Source organism: Camelina sativa, chromosome 11, assembly GCF_030686135.1.
Source record: "Camelina sativa cultivar CO46 ecotype springtype chromosome 11, ASM3068613v1".
Classification (NCBI taxonomy): Eukaryota; Viridiplantae; Streptophyta; class Magnoliopsida; order Brassicales; family Brassicaceae; genus Camelina; species Camelina sativa.
Genome location: NC_141890.1, coordinates 30,674,068 through 30,689,030, shown reverse-complemented (window position 1 = coordinate 30,689,030; position 14,963 = coordinate 30,674,068). Strand labels below are relative to the sequence as shown.

The window sequence follows — 14,963 nt, the reverse complement described above, 5'->3', positions numbered from 1 at the left end:
AATTATAGATTGAGTAAAAGTAAAAAAAAAATATTTTTAGAATCATTCAACTTAAGATTTTATTTACGAGGACAATTGTTATATTTGCTTATTATTTTGTAAACGGAACCAAAAACACCTTTTCCTAACTTATTTTCATTGGAAAAGTTAACTTTATTTGTTGCAACCACTATTTCACCTTAGATCAACCATTTATCTCCATCATAAATATTTCCTCCGCTAATACCTCACCCAAATATCTCCATGACTCCGTTTTTTTCTACGCAAACAATAATCATTATTGTAGAAAATTATTAACAATTTTAGTACAATTAAGCTTTGAAATTTGAAATCACCAAAATTAATATTATTTCTTTATGCTCTTCTATTTCTCCGACAGATGAAAGGTAAAGATATAAACCAAAGAAAAACGCATTGTCAATGATACTACGATGACACTCATTCTTACATTGCTTCTAATAATGTTTCAAATTTGAACTTTTAATTTTTAATTTGCTTTATTCGGTCATTTGTTTTGCTTAATTTTTACTTATGTTTTGCTTCCTTTTTTTTTTGTTATTATTTTCCCCCAATTGGATTTTTTTTTTTCTTTTAAATGTTTTGTTCTACAGCCAACTATTTTACATGGATAGTTTATGTCTGGATCAATGATAAATTGATAATCTATATATACAAAAATTATTTGCAAGACTAAAATTATTTCATGGTACACTAGTGAACTAAAATTATTTGCAAGACTCTGGAACGACACCGTTTCTGAAGTTTTAAACGTTTTGGAGCCCAATACAAAGATTTTAATTATCGTCCCCTACAATCTTTCTTCATTAGTCTGTTTCTCCGATAATGCGCCGTTTCTTCTTCAATCAATGGCGCTGAACTTTCATCAACAGATCATATCGGACCTTCTCGAGGACTCTAACGGCGGATTAGTGATCATCTCTTCTGGTCTCTCCCTCGCTAAATTAATCGCTTCTCTCCTCATCCTTCACTCTCCTTCCCAAGGTACTCTACTTCTCCTCCTCTCCCCCGCCGCTCAATCCCTCAAATCCAGAATCATCCATTACATCTTCTCTCTTCAATCCCCTGTTCCGGCGGAGATCACCGCTGACCTTCCGGCGAATCAGCGTTACTCGCTTTACTCCTCCGGTTCTCCTTTCTTCATCACGCCGCGGATTCTCATCGTCGATTTGTTGACTCAACGGATTCCTGTTTCTTCGCTTGCCGGAATCTTCATTCTCAATGCTCATTCGCTTACGGAAACCTCCACTGAAGCTTTCATTGTGCGAATCGTCAAATCCCTAAATAGCTCCGCTTATGTGCGCGCTTTTTCTGATAGACCGCAAGCTATGGTCTCTGGTTTCGCCAAGACTGAACGCACTATGCGTTCTCTCTTCCTCCGCAGACTCCATCTATGGCCAAGGTTTTGTAAAATTGAACTTTTAATTTTGTTGGAAAAACAAAAAAAAATAACAGTGTTGGTTTGGATTATTATTAAGCCATAGTTTTGAATTTTCTGGATTAGGTTTCAGTTGGATGTGTCTCAGGAGTTGGAGCGAGAACCGCCTGAGGTTGTAGATATTAGGGTTTCAATGTCGAGTTATATGGTGGGAATACAGAAAGCAATTATTGAAGTTATGGACGCTTGCCTCAAGGAGATGAAGAAGACTAACAAGGTTGATGTGGATGATTTGACTGTGGAGAGTGGTTTGTTTAAGTCCTTTGATGAGATTGTGAGGAGGCAGCTTGATCCAATTTGGCATACTCTCGGAAAGAGAACCAAACAGCTTGTTTCTGATTTGAAGACTTTAAGGAAGTTGCTTGACTATCTTGTTAGGTAATTGCTCTATCTCTTCTCTCTACATCAGTAATGTGCTTATGCAACTGTATACTTCTTTTTCTCTGATCATAGCTTCAAGTTGGGTGTTTGTGCAGTTTCTGACATCACTTGGTTGTTATGTTTATGGATTCGTGGGTAGGTATGATGCTGTGAGTTTTCTGAAGTTCTTGGATACACTCAGGGTATCAGAGAGTTATCGGTCTGTTTGGTTATTTGCAGAGTCCAGCTATAAAATATTTGATTTCGCAAAGAAACGAGTGTATCGTCTTCTGAAGGCAAGTGATGTCAAGTCAAAAGAACATGGAACGAAGAAAAGTGGTAAGAAGAGAAAGTCGAAGGGCGATAATGACGCTGTAGAAGCAGGTAACAAAGTCTTGATCTACATCGTTGTATATTGCATCTTGTGAGTTGTGTGTTATATGTATTTCAATTTTTTCCCTGATAATTGGACCGACCTGAATCAGTTGGTGGGGAAACTGCAACAAATGTGACTACTGGCGTTGTTATTGAAGAAGTTCTTGAAGAGGCACCAAAATGGAAAGTCTTACGTGTGAGTGACTGAGTGAGTTTCAGTTTCAATGCCGTTTGTTTGTTACTGTTGGTTTAATGATGGAAGTTGGTTTAGCTAGTGACTATATCTGTTCTTCTTTTTTTGACCTCTTCTATGATTGTCAAACATGTTTTCATGGATAGCTGTACGAAATCGCATTAAACTTAATGGTGTGCCCGTGATTAACACAGGAGATTTTAGAAGAGACACAAGAAGAAAGACAAAAACAAGCTTATTCTGAGGAAGACAACAGTGACAACAATGGAATAGTTCTTGTGGCTTGCAAAGATGAACGGTCCTGCATGCAGCTTGAAGATTGCGTCACAAACAATCCACAGAAGGTCCAGTCAGACAACTACATTTTACTAAATTTTACATCATTCATTAACAGCCGAACCATATTTTAGAAGCCAACATCCAATTTCAGATTTGTCTGGCCCACACAAATCTTCTCATTTTACCTACACTTGTGCAGGTAATGCGGGAAGAATGGGAAATGTACCTGCTGAGCAAAATCGAGCTCCGCAGTATGCAGACACCACAAAAGAAGAAGCAAAAGACTCCCAAGGGTTTTGGGATTCTTGATGGAGTTGTTCCGGTAACTACAATACAGAACTCGGAAGGTAGCAGTGTTGGCAGACAAGAGCATGAGGCTCTAATGGCTGCTGCGTCTTCTATTCGCAAGGCTTCTGGAAATAACAACCCAGAGCCTCATGTTGATAAGGCTTCATGTACCAAAGGAAAAGCTAAAAAGGATTCAACAAGTCTCAGAAGATCCATAAGAAGTTGCAATAAGAAAACGACGAATAGTAAACCTGAAATCTTAAAAGGCCCAGAGGATGAAGAAAAGGCTACTGAAGCTAGCACATCAGGTCCCCAAGAAGCCAATGTTGTTCAACCCAGCAGTGCTAAAAAGATACCGCCTGTGCATTTTTATGCTTTAGAAAGCGATCAACCTATACTAGATATCTTGAAACCCTCTGTGATCATTGTCTACCATCCTGACATGGCTTTTGTCAGAGAACTTGAGGTGTACAAAGCAGAGAACCCTCTGAGAAAGCTGAAAGTTTATTTTCTTTTCTATGATGAGTCCACAGAAGTTCAGAAGTTTGAAGCAAGCATACGTCGGGAAAATGGAGCGTTTGAATCATTGATCAGGCAGAAGTCTTCGATGATGATTCCCGTTGATCAGGTTTGAAACTCAAATCCCAACATTTCAATTGAAACGAAGCCTGTGTGAATTGTTTACTGCTTCAAAGATTACAATTTTATATGAAAGTGCATTAAACCAACTCAATTAATGGTATAGCGCACTAACACACGTTAAACAATTTTATGAAATTGAATCAGACCAAGTAGATGAAACTCTCAACTGAAATTTTGCGTTATCCTCTTGTTTTCTACCCTGGATTCCATATTTTTTCCCCTGCTTTCATCTAATCCATCCTGTACTATAAACTTGGAATTAGGATGGGCTCTGCATGGGGTCGAATTCATCTACAGAGTTTCCAGCGTCAATTACTCAAAACTCATTAACCCGAAAAGCAGGCGGAAGAAAGGAATTGGAGAAAGAGACACAGGTTCATATCTCAATACTGATCTTATCTCCAAAAATTATCTCGATTTGGAAAGCCTTTCTTGTGAAAAGTTCAATGGGTTTTTCACCAGGTAATAGTTGACATGAGGGAATTCATGAGCAGCCTACCAAATGTTCTTCACCAGAAAGGCATGAAGATAATACCAGTTACACTAGAGGTCGGTGACTATATCCTATCTCCTTCAATCTGCGTGGAGAGAAAGAGCATTCAAGATCTTTTCCAGAGCTTTACATCAGGTCGTTTATTTCACCAAGTCGAAATGATGTCCCGTTATTACAGAATACCAGTTCTTCTCATTGAGTTCTCTCAAGACAAAAGCTTCTCCTTTCAGGTATCCTCTCATATTCCAAGCTTCAGTCAAAACACTTTCATTTTCTCTTATCTGTATTATGTGTAAATTCTGTATTTTCATTGAGTTTGGATCTGTTCTTTTTTCTCTTGCAGTCTGCGAGTGATATATCAGATGATGTGGCTCCATATAACATCATATCAAAACTATCGCTGCTAGTTCTGCATTTTCCTCGGCTAAGGATTTTATGGTCTCGAAGTCTCCATGCAACCGCAGAAATCTTCACTACCTTAAAATCCAACCAAGACGAGCCTGATGAGACCCGAGCAATAAGAGTTGGTGTGCCTTCAGAAGAAGGCATCATAGAAAATGACATCAGGTAAAAAAAGCTCACTTTCTTCTTAAACTGCAAAGTTAGTTTTATTTTATCTTACATTGGTAATATTGAAATTGCCTCATGATGTGAAACAGAGCCGAAAACTACAACACATCAGCGGTAGAGTTTCTGAGAAGGCTTCCTGGAGTTACAGACGCGAATTACAGATCGATTATGGAGAAATGTAAGAGTTTGGCTGAGCTGGCGTCTTTGCCTGTTGAGACATTAGCAGAACTCATGGGTGGTCACAAAGTTGCTAAAAGTCTCAGAGAGTTTTTTGACGCTAAGTATCCGACTTTGCTTTAAAAAAGAGAGAGGTAACACTATTTAATTTAGATGCTCAATTACAAATCTACTTAGTTCGTTCTTGTTCATCTTTTACATTTGTTGTAGATTAGAAACTAATAATCTCCATTTGATTAATCTGTTGTAACAATTACACTAGTTGATTGTATTTAAATCTTGTTTTCATTGTGTTACACCTTTGGTAGTTTGAGTGGTAGAACCAATCTAAACATTGAAATGGTGAATTTGTAAGTAAACTTTTCTTTTGGGTCAAGATTTGGATATTACTTAAATGATGATAATATGCAAACTAACATAAATATTATATATCCATTATATCTTTTACAAATTTTAAATACAGCAAAACAAAGAAACTCAAAACTCACTTTTTTCTCAGAAAAAATATATATATTAAAAGAGAAACTATATATATATATGTAAAAAAAAAAAAATGAAGATAAGAGAAATTTGTACAATGCACACCATTTGGTTCTTCTGAGAATATCGGTTTTACTTCTTCTTGGCACTTTTAAGATAACGTACAGTCATGACAAGTTGTTGTCTTTCACCTTCAACTTCTGCAAATTTTAGACTTATCTCTGAATATCTCTCTTGCATTTCCTTCAATTCCATCTCCATCAATCCATTTTGCTCTCTTAGCAACGCTACTTCATTTACCAAATCTTGAAGATTGTCACTGTAAAAGCAGAAAAAGGATCAGACATTTATCATTGGTGTTTTCTTTGTTTATACTGCTTCATGAACTATTACCTCTTGTTCAGTGACAATACTTCACTGTTATGCATAGCAATCGCTTCTGGACCTTGCAGAGTTTCACCAGTCTGTTCATAAAACGAGAGTTATGTTATAATGTTTGAGGTTGTAGGAAAGTATATCTACATTGTAAAAGGTTATTTCTTTTACCTCTTGGTTATTTTGACTTCGTTCGTTGAGTTTAGTCTGCAACACTTCGATTATGTTCTTCAAATCCTTTTCCTTTTCGATAAACATCTTTGAAGAGGCTTCTAAAGCATTTTCTTTTAGTTTGATTTGTTCCTGGATTGCCAAAATTAGGCATCAGCATCAAAACAATTAGCCAAATAGTGAATGTTCTAGTTTTAGACGCATTACCTCAAGCTGTTTTATATTATCTTCGTTGCTTCTTTGCTCTGTTTTTGTTATGTTATCACATTGCGCTATTGCGGTCTCTAGTTGTGATCTTAAGATGGTAATGACTGCTTCTTTTTCATCTTTTATTCGCTGCAACTCCTCTGACAAAGATGCCTCGGTTTCCATACTTGATTTTCTCGTCCCTTCCAGTTCAAGTCTCAAGATCTCAATCTCATCCTTTAGCCTTGTGATCCCCTGTGTTAAATCTGCATTAACATCTTCTTTTTGCCTCTTTTTCTTCTCTAGATCCACTAACATTCTCTGCATCTCCTTCGTTCTAAGATCCGTCTTTCCCGACAGCTCGTTGAGCTTTGCTTCATACTCATCCTTATTTGCTCGGAGTTCATCGTTAGCGTTCATGAGAAGTTCTTCTAGCTGACGCTTCTGCATGCGCAGTTCGCGGGTTTCGCTCATCGCTTTCATAGTCACCTTCTCATTTGCTGCTAACGTAGAAGACATCTGTTCAGAGATTCTCTTGAACTCGTCCTGGATTTTTCCGGCTACACTAGCATTTTTCCACCTCGTTTTTCTCAGGGCTTCTTCGGCTTCGATAGCTCTTTGCTCTTGCTCCACTTTAGCACGTGTGACAGCTTCAATATCTCCCTCAAATATCTGAGCTTGTTTCTCAAATTCTTCTTCCATTCCCTCGATCTGCGTTTCAAGTTCTTTAATGCGACACAGGGACTCAGAGGACTCCTCGTACTGCTTCTTGAGCCTAGCTTCTAGGCTCTCTACATGATTCTCAAGCTCATTCACGTTTACAAGAGAAGATGAACACTCGTATTGCAACTTCAACTGTTCTTGCACTTGGCTTTGCTCTAGCTTGTATGAGATATCGTGATTTTCCTGCTTAAGTATCTCATAATCCAGAGAAAGCTGCTCCACCTGTATCTCAAGATCCTCTTTGTCTCGTTTATAGATCTCTATCTCATTGTATAGGTCAGTGATCCTTCGCTCCAGGACGTGTGCTTCTTTTGCATCCATGTGCCCCTTCACAAGCTCATCTAGTGCCTTTTGATCCTCGTCGTCATCTGTCTCACTTGTGCAGGACCTTCTCCTCGATTCTTCGGTGTTCCTCTCGCATGTTCTTGGTCTAGGAAGATCAACTGTTTTCTTACCTCTCTTCCCCACCATTGCTTCTAGCTCTTGCACAGCAAGGATCAACTCGGTGTTTGATTTCTGTGTCTTCTGAAGCTGTATCTGTAGATTGGAGTTCAGATCTTTCTCACAATCCAGTTCTTCTCGGGTTTCTTCTAAAAGAACTTGCGGATCCCTTCCTTCAAGCTGCAACTGGTTCCTAATTTTTGCCTCTTCCTTTCGCTTGTCAGATGCTTTAATACTCTCATTATCAGCCTTCAGCAAATCTCTCTCCTGCTTCAGGCTAGTTACTTCCCTCAGGAGATCCTGACTTCTTTTGGTCTCTTTCACAATCTGTTTCCGCAGGCTTTGTAGCTCTAGTTCAGAAAGATCTGCTCGCCTTGCCAAAGCAACAAGTTCGGCTTTAAGCTTATCTACATCTTCATTCGAGGAAGTCCTTGAGATATCTCTCGGGATTGTATCATTTGAACTATTCATGGAGTCATCAGTACTGATCCCCTGATCAGAGCTTCCTGACCACTCGGATTCTGATATATGAGGCTCTTCATATACGTTTGTAACCGAATGATGATGCATAGTTGAGTGGTTCTGCTGAATGTGATCACCTCTGCTTCCAATCTCTCCCAGTGTATCCAATTCAGACCCACTGTCAAAGCTTGACAACGTACTATCAGATTCAATGGATGCTCGACGCCTCAATTCAGCAATCCTGGAAGCTTTACCAAATGGACCTTCCTATGAAACACAAATAGAATTTTTAAACCATTGAATACACCAACGACTTAAGAAATCAAGAATATGGAAAAGCGATAATAGAACATAAGTAGGTAGATACCTCTTGTGAATCACTTTTATGGCTTTCATCTGTTTCAATACCTAAATGGGATTTCAAATCTTGACCCCGTGACGTTTTCACCAAGCTATCAATTTCTTTCACCACTCTGCAAAACAGAGAAGCCCAATAAGAACCTAAAAAAAAGGAACTCATAATAGCGGAGACCAGTTTCTTCTTATATATATACCTTTGCGGATCTGCATTTTCTAGCTGCCTTTGTATCGATACCTGATATAGAAAGAAAAAAAAAACACCAGTTCAAAGCTCAGTATCAATCACAAGTTCAAAAAGACAAAAGAAGCAAGAATCATGTGAGTTTTTTTTCTTTGGATGCAAACACTGTAACATCTCATGATAAACATTAATGCAAAGAAAGAGAGAGAGAGAGAGAGCCAACGTGCAACATTGCTTTCGAATTCGAATTCTGGAGAGGAAGAGAAACATTGCAAGACTTAACAGCATCAACGTAATCAGCAAAATCAATCGAAGTCTCTCCCAAAACACCAGATTTGCTAGATCCCTACAAAAAATAACAAAACTTATTTAAGAAACTAATCTCATCTTTTCCCAAAAAAAAAAAAAAAAAAAAAAAAGAGTTGTAATTAATTATTTTAGTCTCACCGTAGTAGAAGACACAATAAAGTGACAGATTCTCTGATTAACTTTCCCAGTCTTAAAATCCTGAAGAAACTTAACCGTCTCGTAAACCGGAGATTCCCACCGACAATGTCCGTCGAGTACCATAGCCTTCTCTGCCTTCCCCGTCGACTTCCCAACATCTCCGGGTACTACAGAGATCGTTAATCCCTCCGCCTTCAACTGAGTCACCTAACCAACCAACAAAAAAAAAAAATATCAAAGTCACACAATGATGAACTTGATCTCACATTATCCAAGATCTAAATTTCAAAATTCGAATTCTCAACATTTTTGTTGTTGTTGTTGTTGTTGTTGTTGTAATTCACTGTTTAAACTGGTCATATCAGATGTCAGATTTGACTATTTTTTTGTTTCTCCCCAATTTCTGAAAAATTCAAAATCTAACCAACATTTTCCCAAAGAAAATCAGGTAGAAAAGAAGTAAATCGCCACCAAAATTTACTGTACAGAATCGGGAAAAAAAAAAAAAAAAAAACTCGGAGGAGGAGAAGAAGAGTGAGAAATTACCTGAGTCGCATGAAACTGCAACTTGAAAACGATTTTGATTTTGTTGCTCTTCTCGCTCCGCCATCTCGCTGACTTAAACATCCTCCTCTCTCCACCGTCTTCGAGTATTTCGATCGCCGCTTACTTACTTAAACAGAATCCGTCACCGGAGCTCCGGCCATTGTCGCTGAGAATCAGCCATTACTTCTTCAGTCCAATGTAGAGTAGCTGATCATCACAGTTCACAAACAGCTAGAAAAAGAAGACGTAACTGCCAAATACGAGTCGGCTCACTGAGTTCAGCTCCCACCAGTCTTGATTTTTTTCTTTTTTCTTTTCTTTTTTTATAAATGGGACAAAAACAAAAGGTAGATCTCAATTCTCAAGTGAGACGCTGACCATATATACTTTTTATTTGTTTGTTAATTAGTACTAGTGGTAGTAGTAGTAGTACATAAACTTTTTTTAGTAACATTTCATTTAACTAAAAATCATACTACTACTACTACTATATAGTAAAAATGTTGTATCACCAAACCGAAGAAAATAATTAGCTTATCAATTAACATCACTACATTAGTTTATCAATTCACGGAAAACTAAATAATTAGGTTATCAATTACTACTAATTAAAGTTTAATGATTTATTTATTGGAGAATGAAAGTTTAATGATTTATTTACTGGAGACATAGGCTGCTCTAGTTGGTGGTGGTACCTGAATCTATTTTCTAGCGCAATAGAATAGGTTTTTAATGTAAACGAGTCAAAAAGTCAAAACTAGTATTTATTAACTTGTATAATATTGCTTCTTTATTTTTTTATTCCCTTTTTTATCATACTTTATTTAAAATTTTTTAAAAAATTTTAAAAAATAATGTTAGGCTCTACTGAATTTTAACTATATAAAATTACTTATTTTGATATAAAACAGATATTATAAGATACTGTATGTATAAAACCCCCGACAGATTTAGAAACAAGATTTTTTTATATATATAATCGACTTAAAATAATAATGTTACGCTCTACTGAAACGGTTACGCACCACAATTTTTTATTTTTATATATAGTGGAAAATTAGGTTTATTTTTATTTATTTATTTATTTATTTAATAGGAAGTGTGATTTATTTATTGAAAAAAGATACATGTTCTGGGTGGAGGGAACAGTGACCAATCAAGAACGTAATGACGTGTTTGGCCCTCCAGCTGTTGTTAGAAAATAAAATCATCAGTTTCACAAGGCGTGCGTGCTTGTAGGGATAATATAGTCAGTTTACTTAAAAGTATGCATGGTCGTTGGTCTCGATGACGGTAGGCAACGGTCATTTTTTTTCTTACAAGGAAATAGTCAAACTTTAACGTTAATTCCAATGTAATTAGATTATTTTTAACCACACCACTTTTGGATTATTTAATCGTCATCAGATTTATAGACTTACATGAGAACATTATGTTTAAACAGTCTCCTTTTTTATCTACACAAAACAATTATTTTGATAAATTTTAAAAGCCATCATTGGTATGGACATGGAACATGCGAATTTTTTCATAAGATGTGTGACATCAAAAACCTTATAGTTATTATTTTGTCTTTTCGTTGTACATTCCAATACTTGTGGGGTATGTAAGCAGCTGTATATTTCTTGGTAGCTTTATACAACAAAATTAATAAAAATAACATCAAAATAATTAAGCTAAAGTCGCTATTGAGATACTACCAAAAACTTGGTGTCCTCTGTGGTTGTTATCTGAATGTCACCTAATTTAGGTGCCTTTATATACGCTAAGCAAAAGATTCCCATTAATTACTATACGAAAACAATTCCTAAACTATATAGTCTATTAACCACGTGTCATAGGCTAGTGGTTCTAATTTTGGTGGAAGAATTGCCCTGTTGGCCCCTACCCGTGGGATATCCTCCCCCAGAGAAATTAGTCTCAGACTCTCATAGGTTGGAGATTTACTTTATGGAAAAAAAAAAAAAACTATATAGTCTATTGCTCTATTGCTCGTACGATATAGTATATAACTTTTTTTTAGTTATATGGTTCTTGAGGGTAGGCTTTAAATGTAAGCTAAATTAACTATAGATTTTGTTGTACTATCTTTTTCATTTGTTAAATTTTCTTGTATTTATTCCTTTTTTTAGTTTATATGTATAAATATATAATCTGGAACTTACAAAATAGAGAAACAAATTAAAACAAAAGAGAGAAATAGTTTGAGCTAGTGCATACACGTATCTGTACACATTGAGTGGTTAATTAGAGTAGCATTTGTCTGTACTATAGTTCGATGTCATAGATGAGAGGGTTCGACAAAGAGATCATAAATGAAGTCACGGAAGCTGCCCCGACGTCAGATACCTAACTGTTTCGTTAAAGATTTATCTCTATCCCATATATGTATATGCTTTAATCTGTGATAGCTACCAACTTATATGTATAAGTTTTAATTGACAAGACACACCAACTGTTGCCATAAATGTTAATTTTGTGTTAAGATTCTATGAGCATTAATCCAAGCAATCACACACAGTATACCAAATTTGTGATACACACAATCTATCAATACACTCTTAACATTTTTTAGTGGGTTTTGGTACTTAGGTTTGAAACAATATCAGAACTATAACAGGCTGTGTACTAGGGGAAGGTTGAAATTGAAATAAATGTTTGGTATTATTTATCTGGTATTCGTTATTTCTCTTATCCGCTTTATAAACCCAACTACAACCTTTTGACAAAGCAAGAAACAAATAACATAATTTAGAAAACTGATGAAAGTACAATATAACACATATTAAAAATAATAGAACATATGCGCCTCAGTTTACTTATTACTCATTTAACCTTCTTATTTGAAACATAATTAATACATGTACACAATTTGTAAGTAACCCTTAATTGTGGGGGGGGGGGGGAGGGGGTCAATTTTGTATCAAAAAAAAATGTAAGTTCATGTTTTATGATATGCAAGCAGTTAAGAGTGTATAATAAGTGTGTGAATGGTTATACCGGTTGGAGTGGATAAATCCGTCTACGGATTAGATAATTTTTTATTTACCATTTATTAATTGTAGTCCGCAGTGGTGCGATCCAAATGAAATATAAATAAAACCGCAGCGGACCGCTTGTGCTTACAAATAGAATTGGACCGCAGCGGTTCGTTGTCCACACTTAAAACAGAGCAGTTTGATCCGCAGACGGATTTGTTAGCCCCGACCGCGGTTACCATTTAGACTCTAATTAGTACAAAATTACAAATACAAAAACAACAAAGATTGGTCTTTAGCAGCTAAAAATTAGATTACTTACACATATACGATATCATTTAGCATTTTTTTTTGGGCAAACAAAGATTTCAATAAGCAGAAAAAGAAAGAGTTACACTCCATTACAGGAGGAATTATTTAAAGCCATTAAGGCTGATTTTGCAACAGGATCATCTACAACATTGCTAGCTCTTGGAATAAACTTAAAAGAGATATAGGCGAAGGAGGACTTTAACAAAGCTATAACATGGAGGATCCCCTTGAGCTCTGTAGTACTAACCTTTGCATTGATGAGTGTCATGAGGATTTTGGAATCCGAGAACACTGAGATGTTAAAGACACCTTACAGACCTGCAGCCATAGTGAGAGCACTGCGAACGGCTAGAGCTTCTGCTACTAAGGCAGAGCCCACGAAGTCTCTAGTAGCAGAGAAGGATGATGTTTGTTGGGTGATAGGTTCTCTAAGCACCCATCCCATTTCGCATCGACAAGAAGAGGATGACCACGCATCATCCACAAAACAAGATAAGCCTGAAAAAAGTGGCCCTTGAACATGTGGAGGCGGGATGATTCTTAGAAGTTTAGGAGTCTTGGCTTGTGCTTCGTACCATATTTTGGCATTCCGGATAGCCTTGGTCGATGTTTCTTCCTCTGCGAGAACACAATCCTCAAACACAAAACAGTTTCTTGCCTTCCATAAATTCCAAAGAATCCAAGGGAAGATAGGACTGGATGCAATGTTCTTGGGTACCACTGCTTTGCATTCTTCATCAAATCAAATAAAGAACTACTTTTTGTACTCTGCCCATGATTAGGATCAACACTCCCTACTCTGAACTCCACAACCTTAAAGAACCTTCAGTATCCCTATTGTTGTCTCTCTACATCAGATTAGTAAAAATGTGTGGTCTCGCCGAGGGAATATCGGTCACCGAACTTATTGACTCGTTCAACCTTTAATGCCCAAGACTTCCTTCATATGCTCCCTTTCCTCTCTCTTTTCTCACTTCCAAAAGATCGATTTTTCCCTAATTTTCTAGGGTATCATTGTATTTTTTTTATCGATCTCTTGCTCTTTTCTTTGGACAGGTTTCCATGAATTTCGAAGGATGCACGGGTTTACGCACAACCCTCGGTTCACTTCTTTATTACCTATATCCTCTTTTTTTTTTTTCGAGGGAAGAGAGAGGGGAAGCATACTTTGTGAGGATATGCATGTCTTGTATTGCTTAAGGGAAGCGTCTTGTTTGATGTATACCAAGTCCCAAGGCAAGAAGTTAGATCCGGTTAAGTCCTTTCAAAGCTAAAGACAACATCAGATCAGCTTAATGTTCTCTTTGGTGAGGGTCTTTCGGGGCGTGTTGAATCTGCTCATGTTCGTTCCAAGCTTCATTCTAAAATTGAAAGTACTAAAGCAATCATAAGAGTGTTAGTTCAAAGTAAAGATTCATAGAAATGGTCATAGTTCCCCAAAATTATTGACTCAATAAAAATAAGAAAATGACTCAAAGAAAAGAAAAATCAAAAGGAAACAACCAAAGAAAACGACATTAGAAACTTGGAGACATCCCTCCCCTGGACTTACTTCACACCGTCCCGGTGTGAAAGCAAAGCCAAGAAAAAAGGACTTTCGACAACAAAAAAGTAAAAAAAAAAATCCTAGAAAAAGAGAAAAAGGTAACCCATGGTCAATCAGTAGTCTAGCGGGAAGGCGAGGAGGTCTCAGAATGGTCAGAATGGAGGTTCTCAGTAGCTGCGTCCTCGGCGTCACTGGCAGCAGCATCGTCTGATGGTGGCGGTGCAAAGCAAGAAGGTGTCAGTCCTTGAAGCCAGTCGTCTGAGTAGCATGTTGTTCTTCCTTTGGGTATCGTAAACCCACTTCTCAAATTCGGAATGAGGTCCCTGGACAGGATGTGTAGCAACAAACTGGCTGACGTCAAAGGGTGGAAATGGTGGAAGTGAACGAGATGGATGCAATAGACCTGAGACGACATCTGGTTGTGGCTGTGAAGCTCGTCTGTGCCGGCGTGGAACATGCTCTCGCTCTTCATCAATCTCTGGGAATTCACATAGAGCTAAGGTAGGAGGCTCAAAAGTGATGTTCTCAGTCTTTTTGAGGGAGGTGCAGGCAGGCATGGGAATCCGCATGTAACGAAGGTCGCCTACCTTGTCTTGAAATCTGTAAAATGAAGTTGTGATGCACAAGGATCTCACTGGTGAACATATACTTAAGGTCAAGGAACCTCCTCTTCCCAATTGAGTTGGGTGATGGCAAAGCAATGCCACAATACTCAATGATAGGAGTCACCAAGCTATCGATGAGTATCACCTTCTTTTTAGCCTTGGCCATGTTCTTTCGTACTTGCTCAAACTCCTTAGAAAGCAAGAATCCAAAGTTAACGTCGTGAGTTTGGTGGTAGACCGGGGAAGTCAGATCATCCAGGAACCGATGAAAACCGTGAAAGAACATCCACAACTCTGGTAGCTGCAATGTGCTAGTT

At 37.4% G+C, this 14,963-nt stretch overlaps 2 protein-coding genes across 4 annotated transcripts; one reads left to right on the top strand and one right to left on the bottom strand.

Annotated features, from left to right (window-relative positions):
- The first annotated feature begins 709 nt into the window (after positions 1-709).
- Positions 710-5,228, top strand: LOC104724488 (DNA repair endonuclease UVH1). 3 transcript variants are annotated; one of them, XM_010442980.3, is made up of 10 exons: positions 710-1,420; positions 1,523-1,834; positions 1,977-2,200; positions 2,302-2,387; positions 2,579-2,728; positions 2,863-3,579; positions 3,857-3,967; positions 4,056-4,316; positions 4,430-4,653; positions 4,746-5,228. In XM_010442980.3, exons 1-10 carry the CDS (start codon positions 867-869, stop codon positions 4,954-4,956), a joined length of 2,850 nt encoding a protein of 949 aa, XP_010441282.2. In that variant the 5' UTR covers positions 710-866; the 3' UTR covers positions 4,957-5,228. The 3 variants fall into 3 exon arrangements, with proteins under 3 accessions (XP_010441282.2, XP_087331058.1, XP_087331059.1); XM_087474932.1 differs by lacking the exons at positions 710-1,420; positions 1,523-1,834 and adding an exon at positions 1,933-1,976 and having other exon boundaries at positions 2,057-2,200; XM_087474933.1 differs by lacking the exons at positions 710-1,420; positions 1,523-1,834; positions 1,977-2,200 and having other exon boundaries at positions 2,304-2,399.
- A 6-nt stretch (positions 5,229-5,234) lies between these two features.
- LOC104724487 (uncharacterized) lies at positions 5,235-9,741 on the bottom strand. Its single transcript, XM_087474934.1, has 9 exons — positions 9,206-9,741; positions 8,660-8,866; positions 8,436-8,558; positions 8,226-8,266; positions 8,039-8,144; positions 6,067-7,938; positions 5,860-5,991; positions 5,707-5,777; positions 5,235-5,632 (listed from the first exon to the last, which is right to left on the bottom strand). Exons 1-9 carry the CDS (start codon positions 9,284-9,286, stop codon positions 5,446-5,448), a joined length of 2,820 nt encoding a protein of 939 aa, XP_087331060.1. The 5' UTR covers positions 9,287-9,741; the 3' UTR covers positions 5,235-5,445.
- Positions 9,742-14,963: the final 5,222 nt, after the last annotated feature.

What these genes read in the sequence shown, in the direction of transcription:
- LOC104724488 (XM_010442980.3), top strand. Translation starts at nt 867, where the DNA reads ATGGCGCTGAACTTTCATCAACAGATCATATCGGACCTTCTCGAGGAC. An exon ending in AGACTCCATCTATGGCCAAG is followed by an intron (nt 1,421 to 1,522) that starts GTTTTGTAAAAT and finishes TTTCTGGATTAG; the next exon opens with GTTTCAGTTGGATGTGTCTC. An exon ending in TAATGACGCTGTAGAAGCAG is followed by an intron (nt 2,201 to 2,301) that starts GTAACAAAGTCT and finishes GACCTGAATCAG; the next exon opens with TTGGTGGGGAAACTGCAACA.
- LOC104724487 (XM_087474934.1), bottom strand. Translation starts at nt 9,286, where the DNA reads ATGTTTAAGTCAGCGAGATGGCGGAGCGAGAAGAGCAACAAAATCAAA. An exon ending in ATAATATAAAACAGCTTGAG is followed by an intron (nt 5,992 to 6,066) that starts GTAATGCGTCTA and finishes TTGGCAATCCAG; the next exon opens with GAACAAATCAAACTAAAAGA. An exon ending in GTATTGTCACTGAACAAGAG is followed by an intron (nt 5,633 to 5,706) that starts GTAATAGTTCAT and finishes CTGCTTTTACAG; the next exon opens with TGACAATCTTCAAGATTTGG.